The 25912-nt window shown below is 38.5% G+C and overlaps 4 protein-coding genes across 6 annotated transcripts in view; 2 read left to right on the top strand and 2 right to left on the bottom strand.

Annotated features, from left to right (window-relative positions):
• Nucleotides 1–8014, top strand: part of LOC128734512 (C-type lectin 37Db-like) — a 32677-nt gene extending 24663 nt beyond the window's left edge. The window contains exons 1-4 of one of the 3 annotated variants that reach the window (XM_053828752.1): nucleotides 5750–5792; nucleotides 5993–6093; nucleotides 6235–6343; nucleotides 7187–8013. In XM_053828752.1, the coding sequence (XP_053684727.1) occupies nucleotides 5765–5792; nucleotides 5993–6093; nucleotides 6235–6343; nucleotides 7187–7428 (480 nt within the window). In that variant the 5' untranslated portion in view covers nucleotides 5750–5764 and the 3' untranslated portion in view covers nucleotides 7429–8013. Of the gene's footprint in view, nucleotides 1–5749; nucleotides 5793–5813; nucleotides 5911–5992; nucleotides 6094–6234; nucleotides 6344–7186 lie in introns of those variants that run through there. The other 2 variants (XM_053828753.1, XM_053828751.1) reach the window with 2 other exon arrangements.
• Nucleotides 8006–14712, bottom strand: LOC128734511 (chymotrypsinogen B-like). The gene is made up of 3 exons (XM_053828750.1): nucleotides 13963–14712; nucleotides 13437–13841; nucleotides 8006–8277 (listed from the first exon to the last, which is right to left on the bottom strand). Exons 1-3 carry the CDS (start codon nucleotides 14639–14641, stop codon nucleotides 8024–8026), a joined length of 1338 nt encoding a protein of 445 aa, XP_053684725.1. The 5' UTR covers nucleotides 14642–14712; the 3' UTR covers nucleotides 8006–8023.
• A 3825-nt stretch (nucleotides 14713–18537) lies between these two features.
• On the top strand, nucleotides 18538–19311 carry LOC128737325 (C-type lectin 37Db-like). The gene is made up of 3 exons (XM_053831941.1): nucleotides 18538–18709; nucleotides 18772–18854; nucleotides 18911–19311. Exons 1-3 carry the CDS (start codon nucleotides 18604–18606, stop codon nucleotides 19262–19264), a joined length of 543 nt encoding a protein of 180 aa, XP_053687916.1. The 5' UTR covers nucleotides 18538–18603; the 3' UTR covers nucleotides 19265–19311.
• A 3925-nt stretch (nucleotides 19312–23236) lies between these two features.
• Nucleotides 23237–24168, bottom strand: LOC128736093 (perlucin-like). The gene is made up of 2 exons (XM_053830574.1): nucleotides 24087–24168; nucleotides 23237–24017 (listed from the first exon to the last, which is right to left on the bottom strand). The coding sequence occupies exons 1-2, from the start codon at nucleotides 24166–24168 to the stop codon at nucleotides 23590–23592; spliced, it is 510 nt and encodes a 169-aa protein (XP_053686549.1). The 3' UTR covers nucleotides 23237–23589.
• Between the last annotated feature and the right edge of the window lie 1744 nt (nucleotides 24169–25912).

The following is a 25912-nucleotide window of genomic DNA, read 5'->3' as shown; positions in this document are numbered from 1 at the left end:
TTGTATATAAATATAATTGTAGCATACCCTTCGACCTAATAATCAAATTTAATATCTTTATACGAAATCTTTAGAAAGGTCCGTGACAGTCCTAAACTTAGTCTGTGTTTGTGTTCCGAAACACCTTCTACTTCTACCCTTCTACTTTTTTGTAAGTGTGCAGAATCGATTGTCCCAGCTCTTACTGTGTTCGAATGTTTTGTTCAACCTTCAAACCGCTGTTTATTTGATGATCTACCAATTGTGACCTTCGGAGATAGCAAACAAAAAAGGTTCACCTTACGCTGTTAGATAAGTAAATAAATAAGTAACTATTTAATTTTGTGACGTAATAAATGCCTCAATTCTATATTCCGAACGGGTCCGTTCCAATTAGAAACCATATTTTGATTTCCGATCGACGTGTGTTATAGCATAAATTTGATTTTAAACGAAATGAAATTTCTGAACGGAACAGGTTCGATCGAGATGCAAAAGAGAGGCGCAAATATAATTGAGAACTGTAGAATTTCAAACAATTATAGTTTGCCAAGCAATGAAAATTTTTCCGAATTATTGGTGTTGACGACAGTGAAAGAGACTTCAGAGGCAGCTTGCACTTATAGAAGATCTTGCTCCGAACTGTCACGTCTCACGTGTGTGTGATAACAAAAGCAAAAATGCTTCTTTCTCATTTTTTTCTCACGCAATACCCTTTTGAAATTGGCAGAATGACGACTAATTTCACCTCAATTATTGGGCATACTTTCACCATAGTCAGTTGTTTGTTAAAATACGTCTGAAAATAAAACGAAAGCGATATCTCTTTACCATTACCATCGCAAACATTCACGCTTTATTACCTTATTCGGCAAACCTTAATTTGAGATACGCGCTTTGGGAATAGAATCCTACACTCTTAAATGATTCTACCTGTAAATTGGTCGAATTTAGTTAAAGCTAGGTTGAAGCTACTCAAAATACGCTTAAAGTTTACAAACTTAAACTTTAGGTGAAACTTTCAACCAATTTTGGCTACTTGCTACCGATAATTGAATTAGTCTCTATGACAAATAACGCACCTTTAAGTTCCTACTACCAATTTTTTGGTTGACAAACTACTCAAAATCTGAGTTTGTACACTTTAAGGGCATTTTGAGTAGTTTCAAGTAAATCCTACTTATTTGCAGGTAGAACCATTTAAGAGTGTAGTTGTTCCTCGTTAAGGGAGAACACTCTAACGATTGTGATCCAAAAACCGATCAGGCAGCTTAAGATTGCGCAGAAAGCAACGTCGCTGATTAGATTGCTAATGAGTTTTCCGGAATGATTATCAACCAACCAGAGCTAGTGATATGAAAAGCCGGCCAATTTTTGTGTACTTACAGAAAAAGAATCTCATGAGCAGTCAGTCTCTTTCACATCTTACCGAACACTTTGAACTGGAATAATGCAATCGACAATAGATTGCCGTTTGTTGATATTTATAGATTTAGATTTATAGTGACCAAAATTCATGTAAGGAAAAACCTGTCGTCAGTTTGGAGAAAATAAACGCTGTGATCCGTAGAGGAAAAGGTCGATGATCTGTCGAAAATATCTATTAATAGAAGATAAAAAAAAACCTTTAATGTCACAAATTAGCATATTGGTTGGTATTTCTCTAGTATATGCTAACCGGTATACCTACCGGAACGCTAAAATAAGCAGCATTTTTTCAGAATTCAAGTCATTAGCACACCGTTGAACTCGAATGCAGATGAGCGATTTGATTGTACTATTTTTGGAGGATTTTTTTATCTCGTTAACAAATCACTAGTTAAATATGTCAACATTAGCTCTGCTTATTAAAAAACATGCGACATTATTTAATAATCGCCAAAACTTAACACAAGAACGCAAAAACAGGTAAAATAAATTCCGGAACCGCATTTATTCGATTAGGCCATTGCAAATTATTTTTAAAATTTTTGTCCCCCGCCTTGGAAATTGGCTTGAAAAATCGTGGGGCAAAAAAATAATTTGTATAATATTCGTCAAATTTTTTTTATGAAATCAATTGCCGGTGGACTCTGCAGCCTAAAAAAGCTCGAAAAATGAGTGTTCGAGTGGAATTAACGCTTCTAACACGAAACAGAAGGGAAAATTCGAACAATGGAATTTCCGAAAATCGACAGACATTTTTTTCTATAATTTATGTCTTCCTTTTTGTATGATTTTGTATGGAAATCAATAACGTATATGTGAAAAGAAAGACTAGATTTGGTTTGCACGGTTAAAGTTTAAGTAAAAATGCTTAAAACGATTTTTTTGCTCAATTAAAAAAAATCTCTTTTTTTCGGGGAGACTTCGTTATTTGTTCTGGCTTACTTCCCAAGCACAGACATTAAATTGGTCTTCTACACATTGGGATGGGGAGGTTTTGTTACTTTTGACGTAGGATTACGTCTTACGGCAAGTTTTGAGATAGGGTGTCATTCCAAAAAATCGAAAAATGCGAGCGTCAAGAAAAATGATAGGTTTTGAGCGCTAATAGCTCAGCGGTTTTCCGATCGATTTTCTATATTCTTACACCAATCGATCGGAAAATCTTCTAAGAAATGACCCAAATGAAGAAAAGTATAAAAGTATTCTAATGAACCTATACCAGAATTCTAGAAACGCGTTTTCACACTTCGGCTTATAATTCAGTCAATTTTCAATAGATTTCCAAGATATTTACACCAATTGATCGGAAAATCGATTTGGAAAATATTGAAAATACAGAAAGCAATGCGCGACATTGAAAATTTGAATTATTTTCAAATTTTTGCGTTCCCTTGTCAGTGCTTCCCTAGCACGGATGACAGAAATATATACGATATACGCTATGGGTTAAGCTTCCTTATGATTGTATTTAATTTACGCCCTATAGAATCCGATCGAAAATTGTTGAGCAAATAATGAGCGTGTGTTAGAGCTGGAGCACTCGTTTCGCTGCCGTGAAGGAATATCTGGCTGCTGAAGTTCCGGAATTGGCAGGAAATATGCTGCTCGCGACAACGAAACGATCAGAAACTATCGTCACTTGCAGCAAATTGAACAAATTGCTGTCCGGTGTCACCACTGCTCAGAGAAGTGTCTTTCCGAACATCCAAGCTGTTTTGTTGCTGCTCAAGAAGATGGAAAAGAAGGCTTCAAGTTTCAACATTTCACGTCGACAAAATGTTCTCTTAAGGACAAAACATAATGTTCATGAAGATCTGAGGAATTTTCGCTCACTGATTTTAATTCTATTTAATTTAGGTTGATTCTAATTGTTCTTATCAAATAATTTTGATCGCTCACCTCTCGCGCTTCTGTTCGCTTGTTGCTGCTGGTTAAGATGGTCGTCTCGGAAGGTACCAAAGCAGCAAACAAATATACCAGCTCCAAGTAAATGTATTCGGTCAAACGTCAAAATGCATAAAACCATGGGTTTAATAAAATGAAATAGTTTTAGCATCTTTTGCATCTTCATATAAGAATTTGTTCATTCTTCAAAGAACGGTTTTCGGTAACTGATGAAACCTAGGAAACCTGGAACTTAGGGCCGTAATTTTTCTTTGGCAGCAAAAGGCGAACGGCTCACTGGTAACTTTGCTCTTTTGTTCAGACAAATTGAGATACTCCATTTTATTTAACGTAGATGATAGAATGAAGGACCATGAAAAATAGGTGTGGCCGATTCTTGTCGCTTGCTCTGGTACATAATACGTGGTAAGCCGGCGAACAGCATTATTCAAACGCTAGCTGAGCTACTGCCATCATCGTTTGCCAGGGCATCCAGAAGCATCCCACGTCACTTGCAGCTGGCCACTTGGAGTGGTATTTCATCGTGATTCAAGACCATACACGAACGGCTTCGTTGATCGCATAGCTGCTGAGGCTTTCCAGTTGGTCCGTTGCAGCAAGCCGTGCCTGGTTAGCGGTTATCGGTACTCCAATTTACCGAACAGAGAATTACGTTAAGTGCGTTAGTGCAAGTTTATTGCAAGCAGGAGTTATGATAATCAAACAATCGGTCCTTTTAAGGGCCACACAACGATTGAAGAGTTTATTATATTTTCTTGCCCAGTTAATACCATAATGACAGTCAACGAGGGAAAAGTTGAATTTTTCACCATTGTGGACGACGGTAATAAGTTTTCTGATCACGGCCGACATTTTGCGACTTCCAAAACGTCTGCAGCTTGTTAATGCTTTAATAACAGTGTTCTTTTGTAAGCCGCAGAAAAGTTGCGCAAAACTTACAACTTTTTGAAAACTCGTGTACCGTCTACCGATTAACTGAGGAAAAGCACTATTCAACGTAGAAACAGATCATAAAAATTTATTTACTGTTTGGTTTAGTTACTGACTTGGTTTCGTTTTAATAAAATAGATTCAATCAATTCATGGATACAACTCTGTATTCATGAAAAATCGTATTATTACATACATGGATACATCCTACTATCGCTACAAAGAGACTTACGTGGTCTTACGTCACCTATGCGGTCGTGTCTTGTGCACAACCCCTCTGATTGTTTTTTTTAAACATTTGTCATTTGTCATTTATTTAAAAATTCATTGGACACAGTGCGGTCTTAATGAATACTAATAATAATAATAAAAACATATTAAAACTATGATGGCATCTTTTCCAACCACTCACGAAGCAAAGATTTCTAGTTGGTCAATGCTTCATTATTCCTAATTTTTCAATAGTGCGCATTTGAAATCAACAGTTTTCTTTACCGATGTGGATGCGTAGAAGATTTTCCTATCAATTGACGCAAAAATATTTAAGATCGATCTGGAAACTGCTAAGCTATTAGCGCTCAAAATCTTTCATCTTTTCGTGACGCTCGCATTTTTCGATTTTTTGAAATGACACCCTAGCCCAAAACTTTCCGCAAGACGTAGTCCTACGTCAAAAGTTGCCCAAAACTAAAAGAATTGGATCGAATTTTCCGGGAGACACTAGTATCGCTCTACTATAAGTGACAATAACCAAATTGTTAATTCATTTCGAAAACGCTTAACCATTCACGACGTTTCTAATTTTAAAGACTGTCCGGAGTCAATTTGAATCACAATAAAAGTTTCGACAAAATTCTGCTATTCAACCGATCATTGTAAAATTTTCGGTGAATAAAATGAAACATTTTTTTTTTTTTACTTTTTCCATGTCTGTTTCATTTTTTATTTAATCCATATCCTAATCCACGAGCCTTCCGCTTAACATCATGCTTAAGATCATGTACAACGTTTGGATCAACTTCTTTTGTGGAAATCCATTTTTTCATATCTTCCTCCGATTTCATTCCTTACCATATTTCTTAAGTGCTTGCCATCCCAAAGACTCAGTGCTTTTAAATTGATCGCAGTTCCGAAGTGTTTCTGGTTATATTTATCGAGTTGATTTTGTCATTTTGGCACTTGTTTTCAAATGCTTTAAAATTTGACAAATGTCATCGAAATACACGATAAATAAAGATGTAATAACTATAACATGCCCAGTAATTACAAGGAAATCTTTGTCAACTTTAAGTCAATGTGTTAAAATGTATTGTAAGCCATTCAAAAAGTATACTAACATTATCTCAATGTGCTTACTAGCGTACAGAGTTATTGTGTTCAGAGATCAACATTTTCAATCGAACCATTGATTGATGTCTCTTTCCCATCAAGTGCCTAACGAGAATTGAACTCAACAATCTGCTGCATTCGTAATTAGCTTAAACAGATGGTGATAAATTTGAATACAATCAACTATTGAATTATGCAACTTATCCCCAGCACTGTTGTCTGTTAATTCAAGTCTATGGTTACAATTGATAAATTACAGTTCTGCACTCGGACGATTGGATCCAGCCATGTTTTTTGCACTCTGAACAGAGTTCCATACATTACAGAAAATAGCATCGTGTAACATACAGCCAAGAACAACAAATCTTAAGCCGTCATTGTACCATTTACTAATTTAAGTCTCACCTTCGTCTGCTTTCAGATTGTCCTAACTGCGTCGAAGATTCCAGTGCACCTACGAGATGGACGATGCCACTGCTGAAGTTGGGTGAAAAGCGATACTATCTCAGTATTTTCTTTAAGGTAAGCGAAAAAAACTGGTCTTGTCACCTCGGCACCCTTTAGTTACCCTTCTTCCGCGGCTAGGTGAAAGGAATTTTCGGTGCACTCAAAAGGTACCCCCGAATTGATTGTATTTTTTTTTTCTTTGTCCATTACACCTAGGCTAACTGGTTCAAAGCGCTGCAGTACTGCCGATACCATGGAATGCAGCTCGCCAGCATACAGTCACAGGAGGAAAACGATCGCCTAGAGAAATACGTTAAGGATTATGGTAATTTGAGCTAGCACAATGAATTTTAACGAAGTAGTGCAGCATGTACGGAATGCATCAGCTACGTCAACATATGCGAAGGCATTCCTAATTGCTGCTCAATTAGAAATATTATGCAACATGTACTTTGCGTCACAAATAATTTATTTTAATGTTGATCTGATAGAGCATATGGTTTAATTTTATAGTGCGAAATCAACTTTAATATGATTATATTTATTCATTCCAATTATCCAATAAGGAATTGAATTCGCTTAACCGAGTCCTCTCGGATCGACCAGTAAATAAAATGTAAAACGCGGTATGCAAAATTTATTACTTGCACAAGAATTAGTGCAATATTTCCTAGACGAAAGATATCGTATTGCGCTATTTGAAGTTAATTTAGTAATTGTAGTAGTTTACAAAAAAGCAGGAAGCAAGACTACGTTTTAATTTAAAAATGGCAATTCCCCATTAAGCTTGTTCAGGTGCGTTAAGATTGGTTAACTTTTGGGCAACATGTAGCATGCTACATTTGTTACTCGTTGTTACTATACACGTAAACCAGGTGTGATTTCAGAAAATTTTTATCAACCTTTCCATTAATTAGGAAATAGAGTCCGTGTTGATTCCTGTACAAAAGTCAACCTAGGTTATCACGTAAAATTCAAATGTTGACAGTTTAGAATGTACTACCAACTTCACCAATGGACAATATTTTGACGTGAAAGACCCTCCCATTTCTTTTCATTACTATAAGCCAGATTAACGCATATAAAAAATTATTAAAATACTCCTTTGTATATTCTCAAACATATCTAATTATTTATTTCTAATAATTATGAATTGATTCTATTTCAGGACTAGCTGCGGAGCACTTTTGGACGTCGGGCACGGATCTAGCGGAAGAAGGAAGCTTTTTCTGGATATCGAACGGTCGGCCGCTGTCGTTCACCAATTGGAACGCCGGAGAGCCGAACAATTTCCGATATGAGAACGGTGAGGAGGAGCACTGCTTAGAACTGTGGAATCGAGACGGAAAGGGGCTCAAATGGAACGATACCCCCTGCAGCTTCGAAACGTACTTCATCTGTGAAGTTTAAGGATCAGGATCAGCGCCATTGGATCGTCTTTCCTAAGGAGAACTCCATCTTGAGACATATAATATACGCCAAACTAGTTGACATTACAATCTGTGAGATTCTGGACCCATAAATAAATCACATTCAGTGTGTTCGTTCATTTTATCGTTACCTTAAAGTGTTCAAAACCCTGAACCAATCTTAAAGAAACAAGTCTGTTCAAAACTTTAGAGTATAAGTGTTTGTTTTTAGGATATGACTTAATTCGGGATTAGCTTACTTTTGCGGTAAATGAAAAAAAGATAATATTAGAATTATTTATGAAGCACAAAATCTAAGCTCAAGTAAGAATATTTCCCTTAAGCTATGGGAGAATATTAAAAAAACAAAATAAAAAAACAAAAGCGATTTGATTTAAGATTAACACATTTGATCAGTTGAGAAACCATATCTCTGGAATCAACTTTCACTGTCGCATGTACGAAAACGTTAGGTAGAAAGTATTTTTACTGTTAAGCGAACAAAATGATTGTAAATATTATCAACTCTATTTTGTGTTGCCGGCCAGAGTGTAATAAAACACAGTTGCGTTAGGATACACCGGTTTGCTTTTATTTTACTTCCAGACCTCGCATATAACTTGCTTTTTACTCTTACAGTTTACAACCGCCCAAAACGCATTTTTGTTACCTAAAACAACAACACAGTGTTCATTGTTATTTTTACTGTCCGGTTCATTGGAACGCCAATGAGTGAAAGTAAGAGGTTTCCCACTGAATTGCCATCTGTAGACACCGTTCACTCCTAAATCGTTCGCTCCAATCCAAAAGTGTTTCAACCGGGAGACTCCGCCGGTGTCGATTTCCATTCCTATAATGTAGAATTAATATCAAGATTTTTACTTTTAAACGTCATTTATGATTAGGTAAAACGGAACAAAATTAAGAGAAAAATAATAACTATAATACTAAATTGAGTTGTAAAATCAATGAGCTGCAAAATTATGGTATTGGAAGCCGTACAAATTCTTTATAGATAGAAAAAGTTAACGAAAGCCCGTTGCGATAAAAAAAACACGTCAAGGATTGTCCTTTTTTGGTCAGTTAAGATCATGATGAGTATAAGCTATGCCATTTATTGCGCGCCCTTATAAGGACGTTTATTATCAGCCAACCGACAAATGCAATACGCTTGTTTCTCCCACCGTAGCTCCGACAATCTACAGATAGCTCAGTATAGACTACCAGAACGTGAGAGGTGTACGTACAAAGATCGCTAAGTTGTTCGTTTTACCTTATTTTATTTGTTTTAAATAATGAATCAGGCAGTGGAAAAACACGTGGCTTAGGTGTTCTTATAGCTACGTCAAATTTATTTTTTTTATCTTGTTTAATTTTTTACAAAATTCTACTGAAAATTTTCTGGAGCGACTCAAGTACTGTTAGAGTCTGATCAAGAAGGGTAAAGTTTGAATGAATTCGCGTATACAGAGTGGAGTATAGTCCCGTCCAAAAAGAACGTAACCACTAGTCGATAGTTCTTTTTCCTTTTTTGTTGATCATGATGCGCCGGTCTTGCAGAATGAAGGGTTGAAATCGGAGAGTTCGGAGTTCACTGCCGTACAAAGCTTTCACCTGTCATCAGGACAATTTTTCGTCAATAACCCGGGTAACCCGGATGTCATTGGCTAAGCTGTATAACTGTGAGCTTCGTGGAAATGTTTTTCGACCGATTGGAGCAGATATCTTTGAAATTTAGATCAATATCTTTGGTTTAAGATCAACTGAGAAAAATCCGCAGACATGTATTTTTAATTTTGACCCTATGTCCCGCAACGGCACGCTGAAAAAAATGCAACGCAGGGACTTACAACGGGGTAGGGCTGTGGTATGCAGTTTTAACAAAGCTTTATCGTTCTGGAAAGATTAGAACATTCGATTCGAATCCAGGAATGCTGGTATTGACGTTCCCGTTTTCATCGGTTTCGCCTCCACCTTCCGGAAGCAAGTGAGCAGGCTGAAAGTTCGCAGTCCAAGCAACAATATGGGTTTTATTACACTCTTATGATGGCATTTATGACCAAAATTGGTCTTGAAGACCACCATAAGAGTACAATAAAACTCACATTGTTGCTTGGTAGGACTTATTATGTTTACACTGCTGTATTTTTGTTACATGAAACTAGATGTGCTAGTTTTGTGCAAAAATAGGTCGACTAGATTTTTTGCCAATCTTTATTTGTTTCTTTGGGTTCAAGTTGATACCTCGAATCCAGCTGTCCCTAGCGTCCATAGAAGAGTGCGTTGCGTTTTCGCAACGCTGGGAGGAAATAATTAACAGCTCGTTGCAATCGTTTATACCAACCTTTTTTTTTTGTTGGGGGAAACTTAACTACTTAAGCAACGTTATAACTCAGCGATTTCCTAGTCGATTCTCAATATTTTTACATCTATCGATCAGAAAATCTTCTACGGATTGATCCAAAAGGAAAAAGAAGAAACTATTTAGCAAGTCACTATTGGAATAAGCAGAAATATCAAGCATTATCACAAGCTAAGCAATCAATCAATCACAGACAAAGCACGTTTTTACTACCCAGGATCGCCAAATTTTAGAAAAAATAACAGAGTTTTCCTGCCGAATATATCAAAGCCCTTCTGTGGTTTATCTGCTTTTGCTCTAAAATAGGAGCCAAAGACGTGGGAACGTACGAAAGTGGAATCAAATTGGAATAACACTTTCATTGCCACACGGAGAATAAAATTGTAGTTTCAACCATATTTATGGTTGTTTTACGCATAATCAGAAATTTCATTTTGTTTCAACTGTTATTTTATTGATTCAAATGGAATTTCGTTTTGAAACAACAATATTTTCAGGTTGTTATAAAAATATTTTATTGAGGCTTAAAGCAACAATCATTTTCTTTGAAACAAACTAGTTTTTTCGCTCCGTGCAAATAGTCGAAACAATTTATCACTCCAAAAAATGTCTCTATGATTCGCAAAATTCTCGAGCTTCTAAGAAAAATCTTAACATTTATACAGGCTTAACAGCAGGAAATTGTCCGAGCCGCTATCATCTGAAGCTAATGAAAAAGCTTCAAGATGATATATGTCGCTTCTGTGGTATTGGAAAAGAAGACTAGGAACACCTGGCAATTGTTAATCAAAGACAAAAGTTCTTCGGGCTATTAGAACCCTCTGACATTTGGAGAACAACTTTTAGCACACTAATGCACTTCATCCGAAGTGTATTACCGAGCTGGACCAACGCTATTAGTCAAACAACGACGATCGCTTCTGATAGCGGTGCGTCATCTTGACAACATAGCTATAATAAAATGGGGGTTATATCACAATAAATCAAAAAATGGTCACAGGTATAAAAATGCCCAACAAGGGTGAAAAAAGGTGTAGTGAAGGTTAGCTAATTGTTATTTTAACCGGTATAATTTTAGCTGGCTGTCCACATGTTAGTTGAAAGACAATTATATTTCCAATCAATCAATCTAACAACTATTTTCGTTGAAGTTGAAGAATGTGACATATGTGAATGATAATCGGTGTTGTAAATGATAACCCAGATGAACGGGTTTTCTGTTTAACCGTAAGTAAGTTTCTTAACTGTAGCTTGTCTGACCGGAAATCCGACAAAATTCAAGCAAGCAGGGCCCTCGGTTATAAAGATAAAAGTTGTTATACAGTGTGACACATATAGGGCACGGGAGGGTATTTTCGGCCCATTAAGCGATTGCATCTATTTTTTCGGGCTATGGCCTAGTTCCAGTGAAAGAACTGGTGGTTTTGACGTTCTTTGAATAAAAAATAGCAGATTACTTACAGTCTTGTGAAAATAGTTATAACACATTCAAATATTTTGTCGGCAAAGTATTTTTATTGGCGAAAGAAAAGGCAAATAGGCTGAATTTAGAAACCTGCTGAAAATACCCTCCCGTACCCTATATTCGAACAAATATCATTTTATGCTTGCAACGGCATATACAGGTGTTAGACAAAAAGATCGGGACAGGCAAAATTTTAACGAAATTCAAACAGCCACAAGTTTTGCACAATAAGTCATTTTTAGATGAAACCAATTGAATTTGATGGGGAAATTTTTCTAATTTTTTCTAGAATATTTCAAGGCAGTGGACACTGGAGACTTTCCAGGTTGTACAGGGGTATGTCAAAAACTGATTTTTTTCATCGCTTGTGTCGTGACGGGTTACAACACGTCTTCAAACGAGCTTTACTTTCCGAACGTCAACTTGGTTGAGGTTGAGCAAAGCCGGGCCAGGGCTTTGGGGTGGAGCTTAGCAGGGGGTGTAGCTTAGCGGGGGTGTAGCTTAGCAGGGGGTGTAGCTTAGCAGGGGGTGTAGCTTAGCAGGGGGTGTAGCTTAGCAGGGGGTGTAGCTTAGCAGGGGGTGTAGCTTAGCAGGGGGTGTAGCTTAGCGGGGGGTGTAGCTTAGCAGGAGGTGTAGCTTAGCAGGGGGTGTAGCTTAGCAGGGAGTCTAGCTTAGCAGGGGGTGTAGCTTAGCAGGGGGTGTAGCTTAGCAGGGGGTGTAGCTTAGCAGGGGGTGTAGCTTAGCGGGGGTGTAGCTTAGCAGGGGGTGTAGCTTAGCAGGGGGTGTAGCTTAGCAGGGGGTGTAGCTTAGCAGGGGGTGTAGCTTAGCAGGGGGTGTAGCTTAGCAGGGGGTGTAGCTTAGCAGGGAGTCTAGCTTAGCAGGGGGTGTAGCTTAGCAGGGGGTGTAGCTTAGCAGAAGTGTAGCTTAGCAGGGGGTGTAGCTTAGCAGGGGGTGTAGCTTAGCAGGGGGACTAGCTTAGCAGGGGGTATAGCTTAGCAGGGGGGTAGCTTAGCAGGGGGTGTAGCTAAGCTGGGGGGTAGCTGCGTGTAATGCGCTGGTTACTAAGCTCCGCCAATGTTACTCGTGCAGACAAGTGGGTGAGCCCCTAGCCCTCCAGCAGCAAACTGATATGACAAAGGAGAATATTCCTGCCGGTTATTGAGTAAGAAAATTATGTGTGGCGCTTGCTTTTGCTTATGGAAATTATCATGTTGAATGTAAAATTAAATGTCCATTCAATGTGTAACTCTGTTAATTAATATTGCAGGCGTCTGATGATAGTCGAAGAACAGTAGACTGAAATGTCACGAACTAAAAAAGGAATACTACACTCAAAATAATTTTCACGTCGAAATTACGTGAAAAGTTATGTGATTATTTTCCATCTAACTTTTCCCGTACTATTTACGTGAATTTAACGTAGTTTGCATTAGTATGCGTGCATTTACGTGGAAATCAGATAGATGTTATTGTATTTTCCAATAATGTTCAACTGAAAGTCACGTAACTCCCTGTAGAGAAATTTATGTGATTTTTCACGTGGAAAGAACGTGTGGATTATTTTGCGTGTAAGTTAACATTATTGCACCGAAAATAATCAACAAATTTGATGAAGAAGTGTTTCTCTGCAGATCTCGTTCGCTCGTTCTCCTCCATTGTATCATCAGAATATCAGTTGTATCAAAGAATATTAGCCAGAAACATACCTACGAGCTACTCAAATGTAGCATGAAAAGGATGAAGCATGAAGCAAGGAAAACTCATTGTCAATTTCAAACGCTATTTGACGATTTGGAATTTTAATATTCCAGATGCAAATATGTATAACGTACGACAAAATCTTTCGCATAGTTGCCCTTTGGTGGAGCGGAGTTATGCCGCGGAATTTGGAACCAGCATACTTTGACTAAAACCGCTCAGTCAGCTTTGAGATACGATACTGGTAGACCAAGCCAGTCGTCGTATGTTCTAATTTCGGCAATAGAATCAGTACGACCTTTACACTAGTCTCGTAATTATCCTCTAACAACTCTAACAGCTGGATGCGAAGTCTGTCGATAAAGAAGTTTTAAGTCTTAGAAAGACCCCAAAGATTTGCTTTTTTATTTTGACTAAATTATATTGTAGATAGGGGGCATCCGCGATCCACATAAATCATAGAGAATTCGGTGTAGACACTTACCTGCGTTGGCCGCTATTTGCTTGATTTTTGCATTATCCTGCTCTGACTTGATCTCCGCCAGATGTTGCCCCATGGATCTACAATAGTCACCAGCCTGAAACCAGTTAACCTTGGATTCCGTAGGAAAATTTGAAGCAGTATAGTGTTTCTTCTTTCCAGCCGCGCTAGAAGGTTTCTTTGTTGTCGTAGTAGCAGTAGTCGTGGATAAAACATCTGGACCACAGTGTTCTACAATGAAGTCCTCGAAGGCGGATATTTTCGTAAAACCCGTATAGTCTGCGGTACTGCAAAGGTTGCTAGCAAGTTCTCTGGCTGCAGTAAAGGACACAACTCCGATTAAATACCAAACATTATTTCGGTTGTAGAACATTCCTCCTCCGCTGTCGCCGTTGCATACGTTCGTTCCTGTCAAATGATTATTTGTCAAATATTAGTGAACTACATTATATCTTACCGAAGAACCATGTTTTCTTAGATTAAAGAAAAAAGAAAAAACATTTCTAAATATATAATTGATAATATTTACCATTTCTAAAGCCAGCACAAAACATCCCATCGTATATGGTTCGATCGAATAGATCCGGATTACTCTCCAAACAGTTCGTGTAACTAACCAAGGGCATTGTTGTTCCTCTCAACGCATCAGACAGTGCGTCGAATTCTGTGTAACCCCATCCGACGGACACCCCCTGTCCAGATCCATCATTGTAGTTTACCATAGGTTGTGGAAATACACAGATCGGTTGTACATAATCAGTGAACTTTGCCCCAGTGGCTAATTTTAGCACCGCAATGTCGTATTTACTCGTTGCCATCTGAAAATCGCTGTGAACAATCACCTGTTGAACTGCATGTTCCTGCACCGTATCCGAATACAAATTCAATTTGAATTTTCCCAACTGCACAAATAGAGTAGCCGGAGAAGCTACTAGCCCAGTGGCTGGATCAGTTACACAGTGTGCGGCCGTCAAGATGCTAAATTCGTTGATTAATGAACCACCACAAATGTAGGATCTGTCGAAACCGGCTACCATAAAAACAGCCGCGTGCCACGGGAACTCACCCGGGAAAGTAGAATAACCATGGGTCACTAACTGTTGCAGCTTAATCTTTCTTTGTCCACATCTAAAACTAGCACCATTTGCCGAGAAAACATAGCAAAGTATTGAACTTAACAAGAATAAAGAGCTGTAAAATAGGCTCATTCTTGCAAACAAGATCAACAACCGACTGAAAACAAACCAAGGAAGATAGCTATAATCGAACACATGATTTCAGCGCAAGTGTATCAGAACCGGTTTGATGGCTCACAAGAAAATCCCTGCCCGCTCCATGATTCGCACATAATCTAGCATCGCCAATGCTACGCAGACTTGTAATCAAGGTATACAGCCCTAAGGGTAGCACGAATGGGTGACGTAGGACTATATTAGATCATTAGATCAAAGACTAATGTAAACTGCATTTATGGCATACGTATGTTTATAAGAATCTGCGAGTGCCATTGTTTAAGTGAATGTTTAAGAGAGAAGAACGAAATATTCAGATTGAATTCTTCATTGAATGCAATGGTGGCTTTGAAAATACGTTGATGGGGGTTCATAAGTACAAAGCCTCAATGGTTGTAGGCTACGGTTGGTTGAGACATAAAAGATTTCTTTTAAAAATCACTTGTATGCATCATAAAGTTTGAAATAGTAATGAATGACCAGCCCACAGATTATTGTATTAAATTTGATTATGCGTAACTTGACATGTTTCAATAATCTTACTTTTACTCGCTTGTGACCTTTAAAAGGACTATTGGTTACAAATAATAATACAGTCAAAGTACGTTCATCGCAAATATGACGTGCCATTCGGATGTCCTTCTCTTTTGACATGAATGGCAACAGGCACGTAGGTTATCGGCGTCGATTCACTGTCTTTTGCTTCGAGAAGGTTTGACTAGTTTACTTTCACAGCTTACCGCTTGTTACATAGCAGAAAATATGGCACATAGGCAAAAATTCCTATTTTATTTGTATGAGAGTATACCCCCACATGCCAAATTTGGTTCCATTTGCTTAATTAGTTCTAGAGTTATGAAGAAATTTGTATTTCATTTGTATGTAAGTCCCCCTCTCAGAAGGGGAAGAGGTCTCAGCACACCATAGAAAAAATTCTCACGTCCAAAAACCCCCACATGCCAAATTTGATTCCTTTTGATTGATTAGTTCTCGAATTATGAGGAAATTTGTTTATTATTTGTATGGGAGGCCCCCCTCCTAAAGAGGGGATGGGTCTCAAATTCACCATAGAAAAAAATCTGGCCTTCTGAAACTCCCACATGTCAAATTTGGTTCCATTTGCTTGATTCGTTCTAGATTTATGAAGAAATTTGTATTTCATTTGTGTGGGAGCCCCCCCTCTTAGAAGGGGAAGGGGTCTCAGTACATCATCGAAAAAAAATCCTACCTTCTAAAGCCCCCCCCCCCTCACAAATTTGGTTCCACTTGCTTGATTAGTTCTCGAGTTTTGAGGAAATTTGTGTTTCATTTGTATAGAAACCCCCCTCTTACGCCGTCCATAAAATTGCTCCCTCGTCCTTTCCATAAAATTGCTGGTCATTTTATCTTTCCAATCTTCCAGGGGGGCTCCGTAGCCGCAAGGTTATCGAGTCTGTTTTGACAAGCGAGTGGTCGTGGGTTCGAATCTTAGTAGAATCAAGCCATTCGATGTCAAGTGACTTTAGCATGGGTTTATTCTCAGGCCCCTCCATTTACCCTTCCTTCATGCTGAATTCTATATTTACCCTCTGACGCCTCTTGACAGTGCAAATGTCCCTCCTACAGTTAAGTGTACTGGTCAGAGATACGAATGAGTCCTCGCCAGGGACGGCTATAATATGGGATAGTACTGGCAGCGAGGAATATGTGGGTAAAGTAGATCAAGCTTTGAAGGAAGGGTAAACCCCAATACACACAAGCACGCATAAAATTTAATAAGCATATCGCTCATTCAATAGCGATTATAGCTAAAAAAATGCAGTGCAGGTCATACAGCAAACACCCGGGCGATATCACAATAGATCAACGATACTGGTCGCAGTGATGAGTCCACACATGGAAAAAAAATCTTTCCAACGACATAAAAATTGTTGAGTTTCGTTCAGTAGTTTAGTAGTTATTAGCATTTGAAATCTTTCATTCCAACGTTACACTTCTATTTTCGTTTTCACAAAGTGCTACCCAGCCCCAGATCGTAAACAAAGACGTAGTCCTACGCCAAAAACAAACGAAGAATTATTTTAAAGTCTTGGAAAAATTTTACAGTGCATAAATTATTTAATTACGTAACATTTTTATGTTATTTACAGCCAAATTATTTACATTTTTTAGCTGCTGACTTATTTGTCCATATTGTTTATTTATACAAGCAAAGCCAATATTTAGTCTTCCTCATGCTATGCAAACATTACTTCCTAGTAAAATAATTTTTTACTTAAAATAAAACGATAGATTAGCGAAAAATTGCTAACACTTCCTGTAGTAAACAATTTTTTAGACTTTCTTCAGTAGACTGCCTGCTTCAACTTGAATGAACCTAGGGTAAGGAACCAGCTTGAGCGGATCTAAACAGTTCACTGTTTGCTTCACCTTATCATAAACGATGGGATCTTCTTATTAAACTAAGCTTCTAATATTTTACAATGAAAAGTAAGCCACTTGAACTAATTTAAATCATAGACTAATCTCAAGTTTTTAGTCTTGACCTTGAAATGCGGTCATACATATATATTAATATTTTTTTTTTTTGAAACGATGGCCAGCGCCTCTATGGTTCAAAGGTACAAGTAGCAGCGAACCACATGCCCTGGCGGGTGTTGTGGGTTCGAATCCGGTTATAATCTCAGATTACAGCTTGGTTCGACTCATGCACCTTCCAGCATTGAACAAACGGTAGGAGTCAAAATGACTACTTGTCAAGCATAGCTACCAATACCCCCCCCCCCCTTCCTGTCCGCTCTTCGCCTCCTCCACCAAAAAATTTTCATTTCTTTCCCCTACCGTCCCTTCATCAATTGTAGAACCATCGTTTCAAAAAAAAAATATTAATTTTAATCAGCTGGCACGCATTTTAATCACCAAGGTGCTTTCTTAAGCAGTCCTGATTTTTTGCTAATGGATTGCAAACTTGTCCTAAATTATCACTATTATAAGCTTGCGATCATGACGTCAAATGACGCAAGCTCTTATATGTCTACTACAATATGGCATGTGTAAATCAAGTGCTTGGTTTTTAAAAATGCTGTAAACAGTGCCCAAGTTAGCGAGGCGGTGATTCTCTTCAACAGCTAGCAAAAATGTAAGTTTTTTGACGAAAACTTTTAATTCAACATATTTCTTATCGAAAGGACAGTAAACTGTGTTTGTCTGAATCACATATATGGTTAAGTAATTCAAGATGATGTTCTTATCAAACGATTCTGAATACATGAACAAAATGCTGCATTTAAAGCTCATATAGGCCATTGCAAATCATTTGCAAACTTTTTGTCACCCCTCCCCCCCCCTTGGAAATTGGAAATTGGGTGGAAAAATCGGGGGGCAAAACTCGGGGGGGAGGGGGAATAGAAATGGAAGTTCAAACAGTGGAATTTCCAAAACTCGCCCAAAACAATTTTCTTTCGTTTTTGTCCTTTTGCTCGTAGATTTTTGCATGATAAATAACAACGTATTTATTAAAAGCCAGAATAGATTTGGTTTTCACGTTCAAACATTAAGTAAAAATGCTCGATTAAAAAATACTCTTTGTTTTTTATCGCCCCCCCCCCCCCCCCCTTCAGTGACCCAACACCGAAGAGACAAACACTTTTTAAAATATTTCTAATGGCCTTATTTTTAATTGATTAAAATAGGTGGCCCCTGATTAATTGGTTCTTTACCCTATTTAAATTGTGATTATTTCCTCTTGTCATGTAATTCATTATTTACTACTGTATTACGACATTGTTAAATGTTAAATGTTAAATGTTAAATCGATGCTAAAAAAGATGCTCGCAAATGCAATCCCTTGCAAAATCAATGCGAGATGTGAATCCCCGAAGCATTCAATTATCGCGCTTTCGGAGAGTTTAGTTCTGTGGTTTCGTTTCCGATGTACAGTCTCGAAGAGAACATCAACCATGACAAATCAAGCGATGTCATTCTTATCAATAATAGTAATACTTACAGTATACATTTGCTTTACAAAAGCTCACGATGAAGTCCTCGGAAATCAAACAGTGAGAGGTATGGTTAAACAAAGTATTACATTCGAAAATAATATAAAGCATATTGTATTCATCTTGTAGACATTTTGACGAAAAACAAATGTCTCTGCCCTTGTACGATGGCTGCCTCTGGAGGCTGGAAAAATTTCTTAGTCCCTTTTAAAGTAAGCTGAAGCACATTGGTTATCAGTATAATTTCAACACACTAAATATTATGCAGGAAGGAAGTTGGTTCGAGGCAATTTCCTATTGCAACGAGAATGGCATGTCGTTAGTTCAGATTCGTGATCAATATGACAGTAAAGAGCTCCAGGATTGGCTCGGCGAGTACGGGTACGGACAGAGTGAGACATTCTGGATTGCTGCTAATGATCTTGCTACGGCGGGTGTTTTTCGGTGGGGTTTAACAAATAAGCAAGTAAAATACAAACAGTGGTCTGCTGGGGAACCAAATTCAGCATTGATTCGGGGAGAAACCGAACACTGCGTAGAACTGATAGCACAATCGATGAAGTGGAACGATTCAGTTTGCTCGAAGAGACTAAAGTTTATTTGTGAGAGATATGTAGAATAAATTTGGCTTAGGTAAAACCTAGTTATTTTACCAGAATAAAGATAATAGACATGAAACGTGATGTGACTACTGTGATAACTGTGATTGACTCCAAACTATTGTATCATATCTACTGTTTTTCAAATACAGTAATGTTCCGATTTGGTCAGCCCCATGTTGAATTTTGGGCTAACAAAATAGTAAAACTGACCAAATCGGCATTTTTTCGTTTTTTTCTTCAGAATTCCAGACTTGAGACTTGCAATATCAAAGACTTCTACCAAAATCAAATTTTAACCCTCAATTGATCAACCGAACGCAGTCTAATCAACCGGGCACAGCGCTCTAGTCCAGAATCTTTTTTGGTGCGCATTAGAGTTTTGAGCGGGAAAACTGTGTTTTAGGTTTATGGAACCTTTACAAGAGTTTCATGAAAATAAAAGTTCTATTGTCTAGTGCAATTCAAATTTTGATTAATTCCCCTAAAAGTGCAATAAAAAATTATATTTCTTCAGTTTTAATATGTCACATGTGTTCTGCAAAATTTTATAGCATATTATTACAAGCAATTTTGCTGAAGACAGTAACCTTCTATCTCTTCAGCTAAATAGAAAAATCCTATTTCTCATGTTAAAATAATCGTTAAAATAAGTTGTTCTATTTTAGTTATTTTTGTAGTTGTTGCATGACTTTTTCAAGTTTTACAAAGTTGTACAAATAGTGAAAATACACATCATTGCTAAATACAGTATTCATTCTATCTTTGCTTGTTTAGGAATTGCATAAGGAATTGCAATATAAAAATACCTTAATTTTGACCCCGAATTACGCGTAAAAAGGCATCATTTCATTCAAAAACTCTCCCCAGGGAATCAGAATAGTTTCATGCAGGGTTGGTTAACTGAAATAAACCCGAAAAGGTTTATAAATCATGTTTAAAAGCACAAAAGTTAAACAATATTTATAGACTGACAAAATCGGGACAAAAAGCTGATAAAATCGGGGGAAGACAAAATCGGGGATAAACAAAATCGAGAGCTGACAAAATCGGAACATTGCTATATTTGGTTATAGGGGAGACTGCTGTCGGTTGTGAAAACTCAATTATATCAAAAAATATGTTATGTTAATAGGGTTTTGGATATTTTTGAAATGGTGATCAAGATTCCAGAACATGTGGCACTTTTGTTTCGGTATTCTATGAGGATACATTAGAAACGAGATTCATTCTGGTTGTTACTCATTATTGGTTTGATGAGCTTTTATAATTACATCCAACACTAAAGGATTTAACTCGGATTTGACATCCCATACATGGTGATCGAACCACCACGTTCAGTATGGAAGGTCCCCTGTTTTGTGCCCAAAAACTGTCTTCGAACGAACGAACGAACAAACGACCGAACGACTTTCCGACGAAAAGTCTGCTCATTTCCCTTTAAAAGAAAATACAGACATAAGGGCTGGGCGAGATTTCGCGAAATTTCGCGTTTGCCGAAATTTAACGAAATCGTACGAAATTCACCTTAGATTGTATAGTAGATCACCATTAAACTACAGTTACATCTATAGTAAGTTTCGTTTGATTTCGTTCGATTTCGGTAAAGACGAAATTTCGCGAGATCTCGCATAGCCTAACAGACTTGTCACGGCACTTAAAGCCCTTAAAACTTTTAAGTATTCCTCAAAAATTGTGTGGGAATGCATTTGTTTCTTACGGCAACTAAGCCAGGTAAACTCGGTATATTTGAACTGGCTTCCTGGTCATTGCAGTATAGTTAGAGGGAAATGAGCAAGCCAGGAGTAGTCTGTCTGATTTTTTCAAAAAACTAACCATCATTTTTATCCACTATTGGTAATCATTGGCGTAGCTAGAAAATGGAGGGGGCCTAGGGGGTGCCTCCCAAAAATTTTTCTTATGATCATGTTACGCTGGCTGTCACCGATAGCATAGGGTTTTGTAGGGAATTAGCAGGTGGGCTCCATGGGACAACGGACTAGTTGTTTACCATCCAACAGATCTTGCAGAAAGTACAACGTGAGTACAACGGGAGTACAACGTGCCCACGCATCACATCTTTATCGATTTCAAACAAGCATACGATACAGTCTATCGAGATCAGCTATGGCAGATAATGCACGAATATGGTTTCCCGGATAAACTGACGCGACTGATCGGAGCTATGTTGGATCGATTTATGTGTTTCGTGAGCATTTCGGGGGCATTTTGGGTAGAGACATGGTGACGGCTTATCTTGCATGCTATTTAACATCGCTCTTGAGGGGGTGATCCGACGAAAGCGGAGTCTAGGAGAATTGGGCTAAAAATAAATGCGTCAGGCCAAATTCATGATAGAAAGAGGCTCAAAGGAAATAAACGCGTACCTCCCATGACGGTAACTGTTGACGACGAGAAACTAGAAGTAGTAGATGAGTTCATGTATTTAAGATCGCTGGTGACCGCGGACAACAAAACGAGTAAAGAGCGGTGCATTTAAGCGGGAAATCGGGCCTACTTTGCCCTTCGCAAAACGCTACGATCAAGGAGCATGCGCAGTAATTCTTTATGGACTTCAAGCCGTGAATCTGCTCACGAAAGATATACACGCCCTTGCCGTGTTCGAGCGGAAGGTACTACGGACGACACTTGGTGGACTACAAATTGAAAACGGAGAGTTGTGGCGACGTATGAGTCATGAGCTGCAGGCACTGTTTGGGGAGATTCCCATCGTGCATCTGGCGAAAGTCAGTACGCTACATTGGGCCGGACACGTCGTAAGAATGCCGAACGACATTGCGACGAAAACACTTCTCTTCAACAACTGCACCGCCATTAGGAACAGGGGGGCTGAACGTGCAAGATGGCTTGACTAGGTCGAAAGTCACCCTTATTCTGCGAGGCGAGTAACGTGACTAATTTGGAGTCACCGCGAATGAGGTGACAATTGTCACCTAGGTAACACGAGTTTGTTACCCTGGGTGACACGGTTGTCATCTAGGTGACAGCACTCGCGACTTCTGGGACGACTGGGAAGTTGGCAACGAGTGGCCCAAGTTAAATACAGACGACAGCTTGAAACAGCATGAGCTGGAGTGCCTACTAGGCTACTGACGAATATTGACAACGAGAACTACGCGTTTGCGATACGTAGTGAAAAAAATACATCTATGCGATGGAAACATAGTTATACACTGCATTTTTTCAGGTTTTTTAATTCCAATGGGGAAAATTCCTGGAGGGGGCCTGCAAAATTCTGGAGAGAGCCTGGTCCCCCAGGCACCCCTCTAGCTACGCCAATGTTGGTAATATTACTGTAATATTAAGAAAACGACTAATAGCATATTGTCGTCTTTCTTAGTTCTAATCAGATGTAAGAAATGCATTTTTCTATCCACTTGTCTTTCGATCGCAAAACATATTGTGAAGTGTTAATTAAATAATTCCAACGTTTGTGACAGGTTCTTTAATGGTGACGAAAACGTTATCTACTTTACGCGTCCAAACCGTGGAAAGGAATTTTGCTTTTAGTAATGCTGCCTTAAAATCACTCATAAAGGATTCCGCCAAGAGTGGTGAAAATTTTTTGCCCATGTTAAAACCAAAGGTATGTTTATAACTTTTTTCCTAAATGCAAAGAAATTCCGTTCATGCGTTGTTCCACTATCGATATATAGGTTTCACGTAAAATGATGGAACTCGACTGCTTTCTAAATGTTCTCGTAAACTTCGCAGGGGATTCACGAACTGGTACGCTCGGGAATAGGGCACTAACATCAAATTATAATTATAATCTCTCCGCGTAACTGTTCAACTAGTTCAACCGAATTTTTCACATTTACACAATGACTAATGAGATATTTTGCATGCAATTTCCGCACGGGAGTGGAGATATTAGCTGAAAAAGATCTGATAGCAGGTGGAGTTTCGAGTATTTTAGATAAACAATAGAGCGACGTTACCTGTGGATAAAGTAAGTAATCGTTTATCTAATTTAATTTCACTCATTAAATGAATCACTCTTTGAGTGAGTACTATTTGTCACTTCAATCGTAGTTCGCCGTTCTTATAAACATATTTGCCGTTCTTATAAACATGTTCTACTCGTCGGAAAAAGGTTATATATTCTTGCTGACTGTTCGATTTTTTTTTGTTTATCAATAGGTGTTACAGTAATCAATTTCTTTCCAATATCGGTATATTTTCAATTTAGTTTTTTTTTTCGAAATTTCACCTTCAAAAAACACTTTTATTTACGGCCGATATAATTATTGTTTATTAATTCTTCAACACTATCAGTTAATTACTTTAGAAAAAATCAACAAGTCACTTAAAACATCTCTAATTTTTAGGTAACGTTTTCGCAAATATAACCCTGCTTCCAATCACAAGGAACATCGTTCCAAGCGGCTCCTCCCCAACGACCGATTTCCAAGCAATGTTCAATTCCTAGCCAATTGTTCGGTTGACCGGGAGAGTAATTTAAATAGCCAGTCATATATCCGACTGGTTTATTGTTGGTGATCCAAACAAAATGACCCTCATTTCCCATATCTGTTCCCGCTATGTACCAAGGGCCTTTGGTTTTGCCTGATTTTGTAATCGCTTGCTCTATCAATTGGCTGTCCTTCTCCGAAGTTATCGTGGCCAGCTGGTGCCCAACGCTCGAACAACGTCTCCAAGCCTCCCAAAATGTAACCTCTTGATTGCTATGAACAAAGTACTGTTTCTTCACTGTTTTCCTGCCATCCAAATTATTACATCCGAAGCTGGAATCTAAACAAGAAAACAATAATTTAAAAAACTATATACTTGAACCGAGGTAATTTTTTCTAACAAACTAACCATCATCTTCATCTGCTATTGGTGATGTTGGTATAACAGTAAGAAAGCAACTGATAAGAACAAATATACTAATAAAGTTCATAGCTGCTGCATCTACAGCGATAGTCGGAATTCTTCTTAAATAAGTAACGAATATTATTTTCTTTTATATTCACACTCAGTGTAAGCGGTGATTCCCATAGGCTTTACTTGAACGATGACGTACCCGAGCAAAGTTTTAGAACAAATTGAAAACAAAATTTAATACCTTGATGTAACTGATTTTGATTACTCGGTCTGATTTCATTTTGGTCGACTAAGTGGTTTAAATATTAAAATTGATAGCAAAAATTTATATTTATATATTATATACACGATATATACACGAAAATCTCGTTTTACGTCCACTATTATGGGACGTAAGAGCAATCGGTCGTAAAAAGGGTGGACGTTAATTCAAATTTTAGACGTAAGACGAGACGACATTAATTCAAATTCCGTATGTAAAAATATTGACGCAAAAGGAAATCACGTAAAATAAATGGATGTAAACAAATTTCTAGTGTACCTCCGCCGCTCTCCGCTTCCAGCTTTTGCTCTGTCGAATATCGTCCGCAAGTGTGGGCATGTCCTCCGTGAGTATCGTCAAATTCATAAAAACGACCGGTCTAATAAGGGCTATGTACTTTGTTAGCATCTTACGATGGGTATCGTTTTCTAGCGGATGGAAGCGTTTTGCGAAGGGCAAAGTACACTCGATTTTCTGCTTAAATGCGCTGCAAGATCTCCTTATTTATGTTAACCGCGACCACCAGCGATACCAACGATTACCGTCTACGAAAAGTGTACGGGATAAAATCAGAGATCTCCACTGCTGACGGTTACCGGCTATGCCTTTTATATGTCGCCAGGATAGGTTCTCGTCTACAGCCGGGATGTCGTTGGCTAAGCTGCGTCGCCATGAGCCTCTGGGTCTGCCTCTTCTACGCTGTCCTTGCGGGTTACATACGAGTGCTTCTCTACAGATCTTGTTCGCTTCTGTCCTCAAGATGTGACCGATCCACGTCCACCTACGTTTACGAATTTCTGTTGCTATCGGCCGTTGATGACATCGACGATGGAGTTCCTCATTAGAACCAGTTGTCAGGGCTCCAGGCACGAATGTGTGATATATACACCGTTGTGCAAAACCTCGCACGAGAACGCCTCGTACTGAGCTTCGATAAGATAGATTAGCTTATCTGAAACTCCTCTATGCCTAAGTGAGCCCCAGATGTTTTCGTGGTTGAGACGGTCGAACGCCTTTCCGAAGTCAACGAACACCAGTAGAAGAGAGTCCTGGAGTTGATCTGCTCCAATATAATGTGGAACGTTGTGATATGGTCTACACATGATCTGCCAGCACGGAATTCAGCTTGCTACCCCCGAAGAGCAACATCAAACTTCTCCTGGATCCGGTTGAAGATTACTTACAGAGTACTTTGAGAGTAATACAGAGTTACAGTTACCGCATTCAGTTAGGTCTTCTATTTTAGGAACTTTGGCCAATATGCCCTGCATCCAGTCCACCGGAAATATTGTGGTGTTCCCATATGTTGCTGAAAAGCTGATGCATCATCTGGGTTGACCAAAATGGGTCAGCTTCGAACATCTCGGCAGAAATACAGCCTATCCCAGGCGCTTTTTTGGATTTCATACTCTTTTGAAGGCTTCAATTTCATCCAGCGATGGCGCCTCCGAGTTGTCGCGATTAATAAGACAAACTATAGGCGTCATACGCTGCTAGTTTTGTTGGTCTCTAACATTTAAAACTCGGAAGAGTTCTTCAAAATGTTCAGTCCATTGCT

The sequence above is a fragment of the Sabethes cyaneus genome, chromosome 2 (assembly GCF_943734655.1).
Source record: "Sabethes cyaneus chromosome 2, idSabCyanKW18_F2, whole genome shotgun sequence".
Lineage (NCBI taxonomy): Eukaryota > Metazoa > Arthropoda > Insecta > Diptera > Culicidae > Sabethes > Sabethes cyaneus.
The sequence above is the reverse complement of the archived record's forward strand: the minus strand, read 5'-3'. Positions and strand labels throughout refer to the sequence as shown.